Source organism: Epinephelus lanceolatus, chromosome 2 (genome assembly GCF_041903045.1).
Source record: "Epinephelus lanceolatus isolate andai-2023 chromosome 2, ASM4190304v1, whole genome shotgun sequence".
NCBI lineage: Eukaryota > Metazoa > Chordata > Actinopteri > Perciformes > Serranidae > Epinephelus > Epinephelus lanceolatus.
The window spans coordinates 33,140,118-33,160,472 of NC_135735.1; the positions used below are offsets into that span (position 1 = coordinate 33,140,118).

General features: G+C 39.7%; 1 protein-coding gene across 1 annotated transcript in view; it reads right to left on the reverse strand.

The window, feature by feature from the left end:
- The window catches only part of nfatc3a (nuclear factor of activated T cells 3a), a 66,378-nt gene extending 46,951 nt beyond the window's left edge, over positions 1-19,427 (reverse strand). Inside the window, exon 1 of the mRNA XM_033620588.2 lies at positions 18,895-19,427. Within this exon, the coding sequence (XP_033476479.1) occupies positions 18,895-18,985 (91 nt within the window). The 5' untranslated portion in view covers positions 18,986-19,427. The remainder of the gene's footprint in view (positions 1-18,894) is intronic.
- Between the last annotated feature and the right edge of the window lie 928 nt (positions 19,428-20,355).

The window sequence follows — 20,355 nt, forward strand, 5'->3', positions numbered from 1 at the left end:
AACAATTTGCCAAAGGGCGATGATTTACACATAGAAATTGGATTATCATCCTTCTAAAAGTCCTTATCCTAGAGACCAAACTATAAAGAAATTTTAAAAACAGTTTGGATTACAGAGACATAAATATCATCATATCACACAAGTATCCCTGGATTATAACACAGATCTTCTCTCCAAAGAGTCTATAAGTGACTGAGAACATGTGCTTCATATATTCTATGCACCTACTACTATTATTTCTTTGTTTCTCCCCATAACACTTGGTAGGAATTCACATTAAATGCAAAAGCCACATGTAAGACATGTAGTCATTTGCTTAATTTTGTTTCATTTTATTTCCCCAGTGTGTCACTTTTCTCGTCTGGGTTGCTGCTTAGCTAAAATAAAAACCTGACAAGCTTGTTTCAGCTGTGTTGAATCACATGAAGAAAACATTTAATACTGATATCTCAGGGTTGGGTAGGGCAGTCCCAGCTGCTGACACAGTAATGAGCTGCTGCCTTAGTAAATTATGTGCTAATTACTAACAAATTGCAGGTGCAAACTGAATGAAAGACGCAAAGAAATTTGCCATGTGCCATGTCAGTAAATCTGGCAATGTGTTTTTATAATATATTCTTTTCTGTGTGGCTTGATTTGTGTATTGAGTTGTTTTGTGAGTAAATTTTACGTAGAAGATAAGTCTGTTCGTTACAATTGAATATTATAATCTAAAAAGTAGAAGATACGACTAAACAGTCACAGTTTGTGCCTTGTACAATTTCCTCCAAAAGTAATGGTGCGCCTAATAAATACAGGGCATAAATTCAATCTTCACGCTTCAAGTCAAGCAAAGCACCTGATGCCAACGAGGGCTCACGAATCCTTCATGAACTGATGCAAGTTTCATTAGAGATCCATTCATCAACTGGCTACCAATCAGCCAATGATCAATTGAGAACTTCTTGCGGTATGAAGAAAAAATAAAATGAAAAGTTTCAATTGCTGGGTCAGGTAAGCTGTCAAATGTGCTACAAAGAGCAGCAGTCACTAGAAACCAAAGTAGGCAGGTTAACCCCCGGGCAATGATAGTTCATTTCTGATGTTGTGCTTTGAATTTTGGAGCCTGTGGTTACAGTGTCACGCTGTTTAGCATTTACCACTGAGAAGAAGACACAGTATTACTGCCATGTCTAAAAATGTGCGCTGCCAGTGGCAATGGGTGACCAGCTGAGTCACCAAGTATATAGTATCATGTAATTAATCTTTGGATAAAATGTGTGATACATCAGAATCTTCAACCACATCATGGTGTGCTGGAGTCTTGGACTTTGTATTAGATATCTGTTGGCCTAGTAACTTGTCACTTGTCTCAGTCTCCTCAGATAACAGATTAGAAATCCCTCTGCTGAGTTGTCCAATAGTGTCAGTGGTATAACATTCATTTGACATACTGAGATCAGATTAATCACTTTTATTTTTCATGTTGTTTATCATATTCTCTTGCTGTGTGTGTGTTCCATAGTGGCCGCATGCTTATTTGGTGGGGGTAAAAAATGACAGGGAAAGGAGAGTTGCCACAAAAATCCATTCACTTTTCGTCTTATTCCTTTCTTATATATACCAGGTAGACAGACATTGTGAAGAGAGGTAAGTAGCAGTGTTACTGAGATGAGGGTCAGACAGGGGACGACCATGTTACCTGGCCCACAGCCCTCTCCTTGCCCTGAGATAAGATTAGCCTGCTACCTAAAACCCTCCAGTGTGAGGAAAGGGGTGGGTGGTGGGAAACCCCCCAGTCAGAGCCAAACACCAGTCACCTCAGGACAGGAGGTCAGAGAGGAGAGAAGGAGGAGAGAAGAGAAGCAAGGCAGTGGTACTGTTGTTTTATCAATGGCCTTGGTTGCAAAGCCCCTGCACTGTTCCTGAAAGCCTGGTGCGTCACACACTCCTCAAGTATCCATACATCAGACAGCCAATCCGGTTAAATAAAGATCTGTAAGAGGCTTTGCTGTACCTAAGATAATAATAGCTCCACCTCACTGCTTTAGTGAAGCGCGTCTTTGTGGCTGTTTGTGACACACCACAAAGACAGTTGTGCTCTCACGGTAACCACAGGGAACGGCCTGACCCACTGGTGATGGTGGCATCCACTTTGGCTCCTTGACACAAAGCTCAACAGGCCTCTGGCTGACCGTCACACTGCCTGGGGATTTTCGCTTGGGGGATAATCCTGTAGAGACTCTGTTCCTCCCTCCTCCTACTCTCACTGCACACAAAGTGTGTCAGGGTCCTGTGACCGGCAGTGACACACAGGCCCACATTCTGAGAAAGCCCAGTTTACTACTGAGGGAAGGAAGGATTTGTCTCTCCCAGAGAAGATGACAAGCTCATAACTGCAGCAGGATCTTTCTATCTACCTCTCTTTATGTGTAAATGTGCAAGGGTACGGGTAAAACAGTGTGGGTGGTGTATGACTGTCTGTATGTTCCTGTGTATCTGTGGTTGTGCCTCAGTGCCTTCCTGTGTGTTTTTGCACTTACTGTATGGGTATAGGTGAGTGTTCTTTTGTGTGTATACGTATGTGCGAACACCCCAACACATATTGTTGTCTTAGGTTACCCACTAGCCCCAACAACATGTGGTGCTGGAGCTAGAGGGTAACCTTAGCCAGGGTTCCCTTTGTGGTGGGCAAGCAGGTTGATTAGAACAGGCTCTGCTTACATCCCCTGTACAGAAGGCTTTGTGTTCAGCCCAGTCTCCTCTTTCAGCCCTCCTCAGGAGCTGCTGACCAACAGACCAGAGCAAAAGTATGCCAACACGCCATGTACTATGAGCCTCATGGGATTAATGGTATACAGTTCATTAAATAATCAATTTACACATTTAACCGTAAATCTAACGTTTTTGAATTCTGTGGTGTGTAAAACAAGTGCAAAATCTGATCTGTCGGCTGTCCTTCTCACAGACGATACACCTCTGTTTCTACAAATGTATCAGTCTACACTGACTCAGAGATGTGCTGCAGGAGAACAGACTGACTGACAAATACTGTTTTTTTGCTCTGAGTTAAAGATGCACCAACTCTACCTTTTCTTTAAAATTTAAAATCTGTATACCTCACTGTGTGGAATTTGGGTTCATTTTAATGTTAGGTAACAACAGGGCAGGGGTTGCTGTGGCACTACAAACTGAGTCAGAGTCCCACTGTGACGTAATGAATAAAGCTGAACGCAAATACAAATTGATGAACAGTGAACACCTTCAGTAATGCATTGATTAATTTAAAGTAATTAAATTATAACCCATTTTAATTTGAAAATAAAGACAACCTCCTCTTTTGAAGCACAAATGGTCTTAAAAAACCTTGACAGAATTAAAAATCTTAATATATATTTTTAATATTTTGGTTGATGTAGATATTTGCAGTGATTTCCTGCAGAGCTCACAAAAGCAAATTTAATTCCTTCCTCCTGGGTTTTCCAAGAACTCTGCGGCTGGCTCGTTGCCTACATTTCTAAACACAGAGCCTGTGACGCACATACACACACGTATTGTAACGGTTGGCCTACACCTGTGGCTCTAAACCTTCCTGACTGGGTCTGTGCCAAACCTACTGGTGATCCCTCAGTGTGTAGGTGGTTGGATCTGTGTACATATAAAATTTAGTGAAAGTGAGTGAGAGAGAAATCCCAAAGAAGGGGAGAAAGAGGCAGGCTGGATTTATCTAGAGTTATGAGGTACATATCATATATACAGTCGAGTCCTGAGGTATGGGTCTTGGTTCAATCTGACATCTGTAGGGCCTTGTTACTGTCTTATCCTGTAAAGTTATGTTAGGGTTACATCAAAAAGCCTTCCTGTGCCGTCACAGCAGACTCAGCAGCCAGCAGAGGCTTAACAATGGCAGCCTAAGCCAATGTTAACATATGCCGGCAGCTAAATTAAGCTCCTAATTAACAATCTCATGCCGAGATAACATTATGGGATAAACATGGAGTGCCAAGTAACCACCTGAGCTAAATACCCACCAACGCACAAAGATCCCTTTCAAACACATCACTAATTGCCTTTAGAGTACATTAATTCGGTACTCTAAAAAAAGACTTCAGGAAATGTTGAAACTTACATTTAAATCATAATAATAATAATAATAAGCTTTATTTATATGGTATTTACTAAAGTGCTACAATAGTAAAAATAAATATAACTTTTCAAAAAACAATGAAAATCGCCGTCTGGTGTAAAACACTTCCTGCGCAGGCAAGCATTTAGTTACAAAGCTAGATTTGCTCGAGGAAGGACTAGTAATTCAAAGACATCAAGCACTTAAAGAAGCACTACATGACATTCAGGGTGTATCTATGACTCAGAATCTGATTCAGGTTGTTTGTATGGGGTTTTCAACATGGAGGTGGCTGAGTCAGGGGCTAGCAGCTAACAGTGCTAACAGCCCAAACAGTGCTAACAACAGGAACAATGCTGACAGAGAGCTAATGATGTTGACCAGGGGGACACCAGAGGGTGGGCCCTGCCGCTATGCTACAGCAACCATGCCGTCCTGATATCAGCAGTAACCACCATATGAGCACAGAGCAGAGCAGCAGCGATTAGCTAGCCAGTGGGGTACACACACAGACTCACATGCACGCAGGCCGCACCCTCTACCACAACACACAACAAAGGAGCTCGGATCACAACACACACAAGGTAAGCAAGACTTAATTCTCTCTTCAGGATGCCATTACTCCGCTATAGCTTTGTTAGAATAGAATAGTAAATATCTTTATATAGCAATTAGTTGTTTTGCTGCTATATGTTATTGTTTTGAATATCATACACAGCACCTTTAATATCAGACAAACACTAGATAATACAGTCTTCCAGGTTTTATCAAGGTGTTCAGCTAAATGTTGACAGAAATATAACTCAATGATGTGGTTTAGGATTATATGCCCATTAAGGAGCACACTACACATATTAGATAGATAATTATGACCAAAACCAAACTAGAGCCACATTACTGGTGATGACAATGCTGATAGTCCATGATGTCTAATTCCAAAAAAAGATAAAACTAGATGGCACAAATATTTATCTAGCACTATTCAATAGTTTCTATTGCACTTGCATTTTTTATTCAGTGAGGTATCTGACATTTACTGACCCAGTAAACGGCCTCATCTTTGCCATATATCATCTGTGAGTGTATTTACAGTCATATAAGAAATTGTGTGATTTTGCAGCAACTTGGTTTCTTTAATGTCATGTAAACAAGAAACCTGGCTTATTACTTGGAGATTTAAAAGTAACATAGTTCACAGTACAGCTAAAAGTGAGTCAGGAAAAAAAGTCAACACATCAGTTTCCAACAGCAGGTTATTTCCAAAATTCAGCCACACACACAAATGAAGGAAAAACATAAGAGCCTGTCTTCTCATCTGCAGAGTCATACACCACACATTTATTTCATTATGCCAACCTTAGTTTAAAAATATGGTAGGTAGGGGGTGGTGGACACATCTGGTTACTGAGCAGTTACATGTAAAGACAGGTTTTTAGTAACCAGGTTATTCCAGTGCATCAAAATGCATGCTGCAACTCCCCCCAAACTTGGTTTCTCCCAATAACCCGGTTTCTTGTTAGGCATGTAAACAAACAATGTATCAGACGGTTCATGTATGTATTGGTTTTCAGTGGAGCAGGAGAGCTAAAGTGCATTAGAAGATTGGCCTCCAAGGCAAACACAAGCTGCTTGATGACCTGCAATAACCCAGAGCAGATAACATCAGAGGCTACTGCTAGCAGGGGTGACATTTAAACAATCTGTCAGGGCTGACTGTGCATGTATCTGAAAAAGTCAGCCGCAGGGAGAGGGAGAGAGGGAGAGAGGGAGGGAGAGGGACAGGCAGGGAAACAGAGCTTTTGTGTTCCTTTATGTGTGAGAGAAAAAGAGAGAAAGCAAAAGAGACAGAGTGTGTGTGAGAGAAATAAAGAGCAGAGACAGACAAGAAAGAGAGGAAAGCTGACATTTGCACACTGTTGGTCTTAGTAGTGAGGCTACAGTATATACACACCGCTGATTTATGCACAAGTGTGTCAACCAATATCCTCCACTGTATTAACTATGTTCCTTGAATATCCAAGCATCAACAAAGTAATGCTAGTTATAGAGATGTACTGATATTTCATCAATATCGATATATGGGACTGGATATCGTAAGTGCTGTCTTTTCCTGGTTTTAAAGGCTCCATTACAGTAAGGTGATGTAATTTTCTGAACTTACCAGCCTGTTCAATTATTTGCCATTGCAACTTATTACTGGTGATTAATCATCAAAAATCTCATTGTGTAAATATTTTGTGAAAGCACCAATAGTCAACCCTACAATATCGTCCAATATCCACATCAAGGTATTTGGTCAAAAATATGTACTTCCTAATCTCCACGTGTTGACAATGGCAACGAAGGGCGTAGCAATCCATCAATCTGGATCGATATATCGATTCAATGATCAATGTTCCAATATCACCGATGCAAAGTGAAAACATCGATCCATATGGTCATCTTTAGGATACGTTATTTTTAAAGTCTGTGTCACCGTCAAACAGCCGCAGGCAGATGGCAAGCTGTGAAGAGAAAGACGATGAGGATAACATTATGTACTCCGGAATAAATCAGCAGTGTGGAAATAATTTGGATTTCTGAGAAAATACAGGTCAACAGACGGAGCACATGGTGTATGTAAACAATGCCATTACGAGATAAAACACAACGTACCTGCCTGGACGGGAATCTTACTCTACTAACTTCTCACTACAGCAACATTAGCTGCTCTGTTTCAACAATGTTCGGCTGAAAAAACTTGCATGCAGGCTGAAATTTCAACTGAACAGAGCTCTGTTGGGGGATGCAGTGACTTAAACCAATGGTGACTAAGAAAAATGATTATCATGTTACATGTAATTTCAGCTAGGCTACGCTAATTTATGCAATGTAAACATGCTAAAGCTAATAATGTGTGACTAGCAAAAAACAATTGTTTTGTCCATGAATCTTGACAGTTTTTACTAAGCTGAATTTGCTACCTCTGTTAAATGAATTCATTGTTAATCCATGTTTTATGGCTGTTGGGAGAAGTTTGCCTTCAGGGCGTCATATGGATTACTGCAGATTTATTATGTTGATCTGTTCTGTATGACATCTATTGCATGTCTGTCTGTCCTGGAAGAGGGATCCCTCCTCAGTTGCTCTTCCTGAGGTTTCTACCATTTCTCTTTCCCCGTTAAAGGTTTTTTTTGGAGGGAGTTTTTCCTTATCCGCTGTGAGGGTCCAAGGACAGAGGGATGTCGTATGCTGTAAAGCCCTGTGAGGCAAATTGTGATTTGTGATATTGGGCTTTATAAATAAAACTGAATTGAATTGCATTGGGCATATAACACTGTCTCTCATCGATCGCAGCCCCCTAAATCGCATCAATCGAAATTGGATTGTACCAGACTTTGTAATATCGGCAAATATCATACTGTTGTCTAAAGAATCGATATAATATCCTATTGTGATGAAACTGGTCATTTACAACCCTAATGGCGACCCCAACCTCCTGGCCTTGACCCACCTCCACACAGACTGAACAACTGTACCAGCAGAACCACTTCCCATCATCTGTGCTGCTTGTGCAGCAGTGGAATGGATGATGAGGATGTGGTGAGTTGGTAAAAAGAAATGCAGTGTTCTCAAGTAAAGGGTCCATGTGCTCTGCTTGGGGGAGAGCCTCATAACAGTCCTTTATCATGCTTGTAATCAGGCCAATACAAAGCAACAGAAAAAAACCTAGCAGGAAATAATCAAGGAAAAAACAGGAAGACCACAATTTCCCCTCCAAAAAACATAAATGGAAGTGGAAGATGTACAGAAAAAAGCATCTATAGTAGGAAAACCCTTCCTTACCGTCTTCTCCACAGCTCTGCAAGTTTATACATGTTTAACAATATGACGAGAATATTTTACTACAGAGGCCCAATTCAAGTTTTACTCTCTTGAGCGTTATGTGCGTCAAGTGATCAGCAGTTAATACTGTTAAAACCTCTATTCACAATTTGTGTGCCCTTTTTGCCCAGCTGTCAAAGTCCACATGGTCTACATTCCAATTGTGACCCATGTAGTAGGGTCCACACAAACACATGGGCTTCAAATGAAATGTGTAATGTATCCCATCTATTATTAGTGTTCATTTTCAATGAAAGGGCACTGCAACAAACACTGTTTTTTGCTAACTCATTTTAGAATATGTCACAGCTGATCACCAGACACATAACGGGAGTAGGACAAGAAAATCTGCATGGGATGGAGATGCCAATACCAAGCATGAGCCTTTCTGAAACAAGGCATTGAGGGGTAGCCTAAAATAAAATGGGATTCAAACCACCCTAATCCCCGTGTAGCAAGCCTCATAGTAAAAGAGGACCAGAGAGAGAAGGAAAAAATGAAACCAGATGCAGGAGTTCAACAGCTTTCTCTCTGGTGTAATGCAGCCTCTGACATGTTGATACAGCGCAGCCAGCGGTAGCTTCAGTTACACTAAATTTAAACTAGACAGATGCCACACATAGTTACTCATGCCTCGCCCCGGGGAAACAAACGTCTCATTCATCACACTGGGTGCTGGGACCCCCTTCAGTTCAGCAGGGTTAGGGGGCACCGGCATGGTGATAGAGCCCCACATGTGGACCTCATGCATGACTGTCTGACCTATGACCTTTCTGCCTTCTACATTTTCATAGAAGTATGAGAACCTATGGGTCCATTAACTGTCTTTTTCTGACACGCAGCCTTCACTGTGACACTATAGCATTTACAAGGTCTTAAGACATTAGCTTGTCTAACTGTCAAACACTCCACTGTCCTGGCTCTGTTTGTTTTCCTCTTTTCTTTTGTTTTCTTTTTGACAGTTTTTGGATCTATTCATATCAATAAGTATCAGTGTCCTAAATGTCTAACATGTCTAATGTCAACACGCTTCATGATAAAATGACAAAAAAAACCAAAACTAACCACGCATTAGCAAAGTGAGAGTGAAGTACAGTGCATACAACATGAGCAATATCACCAAATTTAAAGTTCGACAAATTTTATTCTTACCAAAATGGCCATATGTATGTCAATAAAAAAAATATTCCGCCGTTATTTTTAGGCAAGGTGTAATATCATTTCTAACAGACTTGAGGACAGCCTGTACTCTAATGACAGCTGCTTGTCTGAGTGGTGGCTCCCACCCCTCAACATAAGTCTAAACAAACACACGCACATACACACGGAAACACCTGGCTAGAGTCTGGGAGTGCTGACACACTCACCTGGCGATGTAGCGCACAGCATTCTTCCACTCCTCTCCTCGTTAAGATCGCAAAGTGCTTGAGCAGTAAAAAGTTGAGGGCTGCAGACGTGCTGGGACGAGAGGGGTTCTCCTGCACTAAGTACAAACGAGTCACTAGAACCTGCCGCCTGCCCTCTGCCACTCTCTTTGGGAGCTCAAAATAGTCCACCATGAGAGCGATGTAATTTCAGTCTTTCCCACGACTGAGAGGATCGTGCTCTTGGTTCAGAGAAGCAAAGCAATGACAACAACATAGACAAGGGCAAAATTACTTTCCCCACTAGCTGCCCTCGGTTTGATCATTTCATCATGATAAAACTGCATTTACATATCTGCATTTCTAAACATGACAAAGACAATCCTACAAGTACAAGAAATGTCACATAACAAAATCAAACCTGACTAGTCACTAAGTTGTGGTGACTGCTGGCATCTGGAGATTTCATTAGCCTAGATCAGTCTCTCTGATGTCACTGGTGGTCTCTTTCACATCCTGAGAAAGCAGTGAGAAAGGAAAGAAGCCTCAGCCGTCCTGGTGGCGGGTCTACAATGCTCTGTGCCGGTATGGTGGCAACCGACAAACCACAAAAACTTCTTTCAATTTTTGAGATAAGAAAAAGCAAAACCAAAAAAAGTCATTGTATATGGAATATAGAAAAAGAAAAATCTAAAAAAGGGGAGTGGGTAAACAAAAATGTTTTTCATGTTCCCCTTACCAGCAGCTAGAGAGCGGTGTGCCCCCCTGTTCTTTTATTCCACCCTGCCATCTGAACCCCACATGGCATGTCTGGGCAGAAAGCCAGACACCTCCGCCATGGATCTACTACTCTGCCACCCATAAAGGGCACTTCTGCCCCCCCCCCGCCTCATGCCACCTCTAACGCCCAATGAGGCCACTGCTCATGACCTGCATAACCCTAACTCACCAATACCTTAATTCTAAACACTCACACAACCACTTCACAATAGACACTATTACAAATGGAGTAGGTGGTACTTTAAGAGATAACCCCAAATACATGTTGTAACATACTGTAAAATGGGTTGTATTTTCATATATGAAACTAGATTCAAAAACAGTGAAGGGGAAATGATTTCTATAATCGGTACGCACAACAAAGCTTACCCTGTTTGATACATTAGATGAAAGCAAATTTGAGGCTACTGTCTGTAGCAAGCAAACCATCGCACACGAGTGTCTGATACTGCCACTTTCAGTGCAGTTTGTTTCACAATGATGCAAAGTGACAAGTGTGGGACTGGCAGCCCTTCTGCAGAAAGTTACTCAAAACATGACTTACACACCTTTTAACATGTGGTTTCTCCTGCTTATGTAAATCTACTGAAGGCAGCCGAAATGTTATAACGAATGTTTGATAAATGTTTGATATAATTAAACCACCCACACACTCGGAGAGGGACACAAATGCACTATAAATGCTAGTTGCCACCAGCCATTAAACAGAAGAAGAAGACAAAAGCAGCCACCGAGGCTCTCCATACACATTAGCTTGGTGACCAAGGTTACGTAAAGTTATAACAATGTTCAACAAGCTTATGAAGATAATTTTAGCATGATAATCATCTGATCATTGAATTGGTCACGTGACGTTAGCTAGAGTACCTGTATAGGTAGTTAACTCATCTATTGGTTATTTGGCAAGTTAACATTATGTTGGCTAACCTTAAGTGACCCAACGTCAATAAACATAAATAAAAATAATGTGAATACAAATTGAATATTCCCTCATCCAGGAATATGATTTCTGCCTGAGTCACGTCTAGTATTGGGCACCAACAAGTTTCTATATGACCCGTTCCTACCGGACTAGAACACAACGAAGACTCCGGTGCTTCATTTTGGCACCAGATTAATAGATAGAGAGAATAAGACAGAGAAGGGGAGCATGTGTATGATGAGGAAGGTTGATGGTGAGGCTATGGTATGATTATAAAGTCAATGAATAAGACCAAAGCTACGTTCCTGTGTCTTGCTTGTCACCTGCTGATTAAAATTAAGGATGTTAGCGCTGCTGTTAGCGAGTTAAGTTAACCTCCCATTGGAACCTGGCCAAGCTTACTTAAGGTGGACTGTTGAGATGGACAGTGACAATAGTTGGTCCAATAGTTGGTAGTGAGTGCTGAGTCCAAAAAAGTCCAAAAAAGTTAATAACTTACAAATTATGGCGAAAAGGTAGTTTCTTGCAACCCTAGAATTAAGATAAAAATATTCACAAACGAAAAAACACTTCTGGTTGCTGATAAGTAGTGTTTAACTTTTGATTTAACACTAAAAATTAAAACCCTCGGCGCGCACTGCAGCGCACTGCAGACAGATGCACAACTCAGAGCAGCATGTGTCATTGACACCAGACTCAGAGCGCAGCGGACCTGGGAAAATGTCACCATCAGCATATTCTTTTTTACATCAATAAAATCTATTTTATCATTATTCTGAGTCCCAGTGTTGAAAGAATTTAGTTGTCTGTGTTCAAGCAGGATAATAGGCCTACATTCATTGCACGTCGGGCTTTCTATTTCCTTGTCAGAGATGGTGTTGCGTTCAAGGTCCCCCCCAAAAAAATGGGAGAAAAAAAAAGGCAGAATATTCAAAACACAATCGAATCCCGTGCCATCGAACAAAGCTTCGAAGCTTCGAATTTTTTGGGTCAGCCCTAGTAGTGACGATAGCTGGTCTCTACTGAGTCTCTGCTGAGTTAGTAAAATGTTCAGTTTCAAGTTGCACTTCTTTAATGTCACTGACCTTCATTTTGTGCTTTATTTTTAAAATGTATCACTTCAGGCACCGGTACCATTTTAAAGATATTGTCTTAACATCCGTAACAAAAAAAAAAAAAAAACAATAACCAACCTTTGTCACATCGATAGCTTTTTTATCAGCAATGTTGATTGTTTAACAATTAATACAACAACCGGAACCAGCATTTTTTCCCTTATTAAACTACTTAAATAATGAATTGATTATCAGATATCAGAATCACAATTGTAGTCAGTTCATTTTAACCTAATCATTACAGCACTGAATTTGGGTTGATAAAATCTTGTTTCCTTTGTCCAAAGCAATGGAAAATGACTTTTAAAATCACTGGCAACTGCTAGAAAAAATGTTCCAGTTGCTCAACATGATCCACAGACCTCGTGGTAAACCACTTTCACTGGAATTACTCTCTACAGAAGTGCATTTAGGGGCACAAATGAAATTCCATGAACCTCAACCAAATTTAGATGGTGGCAGAAGTTTCAGAGGTGGATTTTGAATCGATTGTGCGAAACGATACTACGGGGAGTAGAGGATGTTTTCATGATTTGTGTGAAATGATACTTGAACTACCCCCCCCAAAAAAACCCACTTTGATTAAAAAATACATCCTGATCTCCGTAAACACAAGGTTGAGGGTGAAATGTCTAAATTTGAATCACCTTGTAAAAATAAAGAACAAATGTATGGACTTTGGATGGACTTAGATTTTTCAAACACCTTAGTGGACCAAAAGTGAAAAGTGATCAATGCTGAACACAATACACTATCTTGAGAGGGCATGAATGAAATCAAACTCATAAAGACATTACTGGAGATGAATAGAAGCAGATTTGCAAAGGACATAAAGCAGAGAGGACACACCCGCTTGTTGAATCAGTTACAAGTTAAGTGTAAGTTCATAAAGGGTTTGCAGGACATTAGAGAACCTGGAGTTCCTAGTAAGTGTTTGAATCAGTTTGTCTGAGCCGTTTTACAGAATTGCTACTTGTTGTCACAGTACACAGTACACATAAAATGGGGGAAAATGTCCATTGGCTGTTTGTGGCCAAAAGACGAGGGCTAAAAAAGCACTGTACAGCAATTCTACCCCGCACAGCTCACACAGACAACTGACGAGAGTCCTTTCACTTATTTTTTCCCCTAGCTTTTTATGTCACAAAATATTGAATGAGTCAATGATATTTTGTTACTCTCCTCATCATGAGTCATAGCTGCTGGCTAGAGTCTAGCAAGGGCTGTTAAGGCTTTGAATAGGGTAAGATTTTAGTCTAAAGCTAACATGTTATCCACTTTTAATATTAGCTGTAGTTTTAATAAGTACATTTCTAATTTTTCACTTAATGAAACCTGTGCTAACATATTTCATGAAACAGCAGAAAGAGGAACAAAGTCAGAGAATGCATTGGTTACTGGAAGTTATAGACAAAAACAGAAACAGGAAAAAATTAAAACCTCAAATCTGATTGAAATCTTACAGGAAACAAAGGTTGATGTGCACAACACCAAGGAGACATGGGAAACAGGACTGAGATTAATTTGGGAAGTATAAAAGACAAATTTAAAGACAACACAGTCAAAATATTGGAGCATTTGAAAATTAACATGAGGCTCTTCATAACACCAAAAATTAGTTTTAAAATACAGTATATCAGGCTCACTGAATGCTGGAGGGAATGTGCAGAACAAGAGGCTAACCATGCACACACTTCTGCCCAGTGCTGAAAACATTTTGGGAGGCAGTTCAGGAGAAAGTCACAATTTTTTTTAATGTAAAGAAGCCATTACAACTGTCCAATTTTATATCAGGTACCATCCCATTTGGAAAAGACAGGGAAGGAAATAATTATCTGTATACATTAATACACCTTTCCACCTTGACAAAACAACACAAAACTGGCTGGACATTAAATCACCATCCATTAGTACCTGTAACTGTTGAAGAGATCACAGAAATGGAAAGAATCGCATTTAAGTAAAGAAGCAGAGAGGTAGGACTGAAAAGAAACTGGGTCACAGAAATAGATGGAGAGGAACAGCAAAATTAAGAGACTGCTGCAGGAACCCCATCCCCCATTTTTGTTTGTTTGTTTATTTGCCTCTTCCTGCTTTCTTTTTTAATTATTTGATTATACACATAGTAAAAATATATAAATGTGGCAGGGTGAATGAAACATATGACAAAATTGATTATTTGTGATTTATAAACCTGCAATAAAGCAATAAATTTTATAAATTAATTGATCAGAAGCTGCAGATTCATATGGCAGTTTGGGCAAATCTTACACTTGCAGTTCAAAGCAATAATATTAGCCAATTTTAATATAGCAAACTGTTTTGCTGACAATCAGAAGCCATCTCCTCTCCACAACATGTCTTAAAGAGTAAACCCAAATTAATATTTCATTAGGTTATTTCCCTAACTGAGAAAAATAATCATGATCAATAATAATATGTTTTTACTCAATTCAAAGATGCCTGCTTTGTGAATAAATTAAGCTATTTTCTGCCCTTTACGGTGTATTTCAGTGAATTTTGAATGATCACATCTCACTTTGTAGTTACGCTGATTCACTGAGGGACTTGTTCTTTTATTCAGCTGACAGTGTACAATCAGGGGAAAACCCTTACAGTAAGCTTGCCCAATGCCTCTGAATAGAAGAGTGGAATATTTCACCTCAAAGAGGTAACTGTTTCCTGAGCAACAAGAAAACACTTAGTGAGAGCAAGAAAATGAAGAGGCAGACATCCATACAAATAGACAAAGTGGAGCGGAGCAAAAAAGACAGAAGGAGAGGCAGAGCGTTATACTGTACCAAACCATTACACAGATTTTTAATCACATTCACATATGCAAGTAGAAACGCTGATGACAGCAAGATAATCGACAGCTGGGCTGAGAGTAAAAGTGTGCAGGAAGCCAACATTCACTAGTCAGCTCCATAAACGCCTAAGATGAGGAGAAAATATCTAAAACAAAGAAGTGGATTTGTTATCAATATCAGCAACTATCTTCCATAACAGCACCCTTTTGGAAAGTTAAGCACATTATTGTGACATATTGTAATTTGGTGCAGTTGCTAATAGAGAGATAGGCATACGGCACTGATGTTTCATTTTTATTTTGAGAGACGTTTCCTCAACTTTTCACAACATCACTACCAAATTCAAGCAGCATTCAACTATAAGAAGCTCATGCAGTGGAGTAAAAACCTGTCAGATATTCACAGTAAAAGTTCCCCAGGTTGTTACAGAAACAAGCCCTGACTTGATCCTTGCCTTCTGAGAAGGAGACTAACTCAGGAGTGTGCAACTCCCTGTTACTCTGGCTGTGTGATCCTGTATTACACTCCAGTTATTAATTTGGACAGGCACCCCCCTTTTGGGCCAACTCATACAGTCCGGACCAGATTAAAACCACTTGCACAGTGGTGCTTTTATTCCTACGCTTATTCCAACTGCAGTTTTTCCCCTCGTCCCATCTCCAAATCAAACTTTTTTAATCGAAGGAAAAATTGATTTAAGATTGCACAAGCCAAACCTTCATGGAGTCATTACTTTCCCAGAGTCTCATGAAAAGGACACAGCCGAGGAATTCACATGTTCCAATGGTTTGGGCCCAAAGACGGAAACCAGTGGAGGAGCTGAATTTAGCAAAGATGCAAAGATCTATGCAAATGCCACTAATCAATTAATGTGTGGGAGTAAATCCAGCTCATGACCTTTGTTATATCTCATATAGTTTAGCCTGTGTACAAGGTATACTATCTAAAAGACTCATTCACATCAGTGTTATCAAATTTTACGTGAATAGATTAACCAAGCCTGAAAAGGCAGCAGCTTCTGTCATTCACATAAGTAACTTAAGATGTTGTATGAATTTTTAGCAATATCCGATAACTAATTCAAGGCCACCTCACCCACTTCCCATATTTTTCATTTCACTACACCACCACCTGAGTCTAGTCTCTACCAAGGAAGTTTGTGATGCTTTGTGCAGACATCTGCAAATCCATGCTTTATGAACACCTGCCCTGATTTATTAATTAACATTTCATCTTTTTCAAGTGTCTACATTGCAATCATTACAGAAATTATCAGTCATTCATTAAGCAATCTGTTGCATTAAGTAACAAGTAAATATCAAAAGCGTAAAATTAGCTTGTCAATCATAATACATATCATACTTATCAGTAATTTTTGGAAGACACAAACTGACGAGTCTATAATGCATCCCTACCAGCAACAGCTTGTAGGAATGTTTTTTACAGTGTTTGACCACATGACATATTTATTGTATACTTGTTAGTTCCATCTCTTCACTGGCTCCATTACACACTAAATGTCAGTGAAATATTCTATGCCCAACATTTTTATGGCTGCAACATTACATCAATTGGAACAATTTGCAATGACTTGTGTATCATATTAGACACATTCATTGTAATTCAGTCTGAAATATCTGGTATTAATAAAAGCTTTGATTAAGAATGTTAAACTGTTTGTGATGACAGATCTGCAAAATGGTCTGTGATGCTTGCAACCCCAAAGTTTTACAGTTTAGTTTCCATTTACAATGTTTTCCAAAATTTAATCCAAAATATCAGTCCTGGTAAATAAAGATATTTATCTGCATCATGTCCAGTTTTTACAATCTCGCTTTTGCTTATAGCTTGCTTTATTTCTCTTGACATACTAATGATATACTAACTATAATAATTATCATTTGTCATTAATAATTAATAAAGCTATGCATTGCCTGATCTATTTCATTCTTTTCTCCTCTAGTTTGTCATCAGTTTCCAAGATAGCCTTATAAAGGGAAAAATACTGTCCTTTGAGTTGTCCTTTTTGTTGGGCATTCTCATCTTAATAGAGTAGTTTAACCTGGGGGGAGAGAAGGCAGTGTCACGCGGCAAAGATCCTCATCTAGATTCAAACCCAATGCATCTCATTTTGCCCAGGACAACGCCTATTTTGAAGTTCTTGGTATTGCCATACTTTGATACAGTATGAATCTCAGCAATATTTGATTTACAGTCTGGTATCTTTCAACTTCAGCATATAACTAAACACATATCCTGAGGGTGAGAGAGGATGCTTAAAACTTATAACAGGTCTTGCAACCTGTTAAACTTGTGACAAAGTGGACAGATATAAAGCAAACTTTATTCTGTTAAACTAGCTAGAGCCGATTTCAAATCATTTTACTCCAATTATGGCCAAATATGGAATCAAATTGGTGCCTAACAGGAAACTTGTCACGTTAAAATTTAGAGTTCCTCCTCAACTCCACTGTATGCCCTTTCCTCATAAAATCTATCTTAAAAGTCTCCTATTAATGTTGGCATTCACTCTGGCAGTACCAGTATTAGTAGTAACATTAATAGCGCTATATAGAAATTATAGATACTGTGATGTCATTATTGTGACAATACTGTAGGGTTGGCAATTGGTGCTTTCACAAAATATTTATACATGAGATTTTTGATAATTAATCATCAGTAATGTGGATGTAATAACTAAGTGGGTAAAGGCAAATAACTGAAAAGCAAAAGCAGTTTGGTAAGTTCAGAAGATTACATCACTTTACCTTACGTGACATATCGTAGGCAACTGGACTTGCTTAAAAGAATCAAGCAAATTCAGTTGCCTACGATAGCACCATGACCTGGATGACTGAGAATCTTCACCAGCGTGATACATCACTTTACTTTAATGCAGCCTTTAAAACCAGGAAAAGACAATATTTAAAATATTTGATATCTACAATATTGAGATATCTAGTAAGGATATTGATATAATATTGATATATGCATTTTATTGTTTCACTTTCCCTTTTTAACTTTGGATGAATTAATTTCTGGACCAGGTAATGTTAATGTAATGGTAAAGGTAATGTAAAGAAGGAAGCTGAATAAGATAATGCTGTCAACCTGTGATTAAGTGTACATAAACACAGTATAGGACAATTTGTTGCTTTTGTAGCTAAAAAAAAAAAAGATATTTATGTCTTTACATTTACAAATATCAGCAATTGCAAATAACTCACGTTTTACTAAATTATTTTAATTATTAACTTGAATAATTAACTTTAAGTACACTTGACAATAATTATCAGATATCTACAGCAAAGACTGTAAAGTGAAATAACACAGGTGACGTAGTTATTTAAACATTACAACACCACCTGTTCTGCTATTAACTTATTTTATGGGCAAGTGAATAAAAGTTTTGACAACATTAACATGTGCTACTTTGCAGAAATGTTCCTGTGACATTCAAACTGGTCCCTCCTTCAGCCATACTTCACCAACACCATGTCAACCTTACTGTAACTGTTGCAGTCATTCCCGCCAGAGTTACACTGCGTTTACAGCCGACAAGCTAAGTGTTGCAAAAACTGTAGAAAGCATGTAGAAGTTTCAGCTGGGGTCACAGCTAAATTAGCATACTGTACGGCTATAAGTGCACTTGAGCTACTCTACTAGCATGTCAGGCTAATGACAGCTGGTGGTGTGGACACTAGCTAGGCGACCACGACATGAAAAAAACTGATATATTTAAATATCCATCTCACAAAAAAAATACTCTTATTAGGCTCGGTTCCTGTTTTGGAGAGCACACAGTATCGAGATTGCGGTCGAAAGCTGTTGGGCTAAATTAAACCAGAAGTAGCGAGGTGAGGTAAGTAACTTATGTTAACGTTACAGTAGGTTTACTACTGTGTAGTGTTAAACCAAAGGGAAACGCTCTGACCTGCGGGGCCTAAAGGCTGCTGCTGCCCGTCCTCTCCGAAAATCAGTCTGAAGTCCAGCTCCTCATTCCCGGGGCAGTTTGCAGTAGTCATCGGGTTTGACAGCTCGGGTTCTACCCCGCCACTCGACCGTCGACCGCTGGAGCAATTTATGCTCTCCTGAAATGTCACAACATTTACCGACTGCCACCACGCCGAACTTCAACTTTACTTCATTTGACTCGCGCGCGTCTGACCGTACAAGAACCCGTGTTTTCCCCTCGCTTTGACAAATCCAGAAAACCGTTGGCTCCTCTTCCTCTGGCAGTTAACTGGCGAAATACTGGCTTCAACTTCAGAGAAAGTCGTCTTCCCCCTCTCTGTCTCTCACTGTTTCTCTTTCTGTGTCTGCCGACCTCGTCACTAACAAAGAAGCGCTCTCACTGCCAGTGTTTAATGTTCGCTATAAAGCCGATGAATTGTCCGTTTAATTGTCCCCGTTCCCTCTTTCTCTCTGTCTCTCCTCCCGTCTGTTTCTCTATCGCTCTCAGTCTCCGGAGCTGCTATCCCAACTTTTACTAACCCCGCGTGACAAGGCTGTTCCAGTGGTGACGTCAGCAGACACAACACAACACAACACAACACAGGGCACGCACACACATACACACAGCTCCCCAGCCATGGAGTTAATAAACAGTTTATCAAAGACTAATCAAGTTATGGGCATAGAGTAAGATTTTATTATATGTTCTGTGACCAGCGTGGTATTCCTGTAAAGTAAAAAATAACACACATAAAATACATGGGAAACATTTAGCCAAAAAATGCATACATATTTAATCTCTTGATTATTTCTTAGCTCTGTTTCTGCAGAACAAAGTGTACAAAAATTCAAAATTGCATGCAGCAAACCTTTTGACCTTGCAACAAATACGTCTTACAGCCACTTTGCTCTGTTTAATTGGCCCTCCATTCTCTTCCAACCACCCACCATTAGATTACATGCGATTACCCCTGGCCCTCAACCCTACCTCTTTGTGTAGTTCCAATCCAAGCCATGATTGGTGAGTATAATGACGAGATGCACTTTTTACCTTTAGATCCCTCTGGCCTGCCAGCACCGGGGCCCATTCATTTCCAATCGGCCAATTTGGGCTTGTTATTGGGGCTGTGGGGAAGAACAGACATCTTGAGCATAGCTTTTTGGATAATTTAGGTTGGAGATGGTGCAGCCTAAATGGCACCTCAAAGCTAGGTGTTACTGGGGGGTAAAAAATGCTGTTTGTGCTCTCAGAGCACCTGTAGTTATCTGCCACTTTTATCCCTGATTTCTACAGGCTTGAAAGGGGTGTTTGAAATGTCGACTTCTAAATTTATTACCTGCTCAAATGGTGATTTTGCACAGTCTTTTGCACTGAGTAGATATTTCACACCAGAGTGCTTCACTAAAATGGTGGCCTAAGGTGCAATAAGTTGAGAAGATG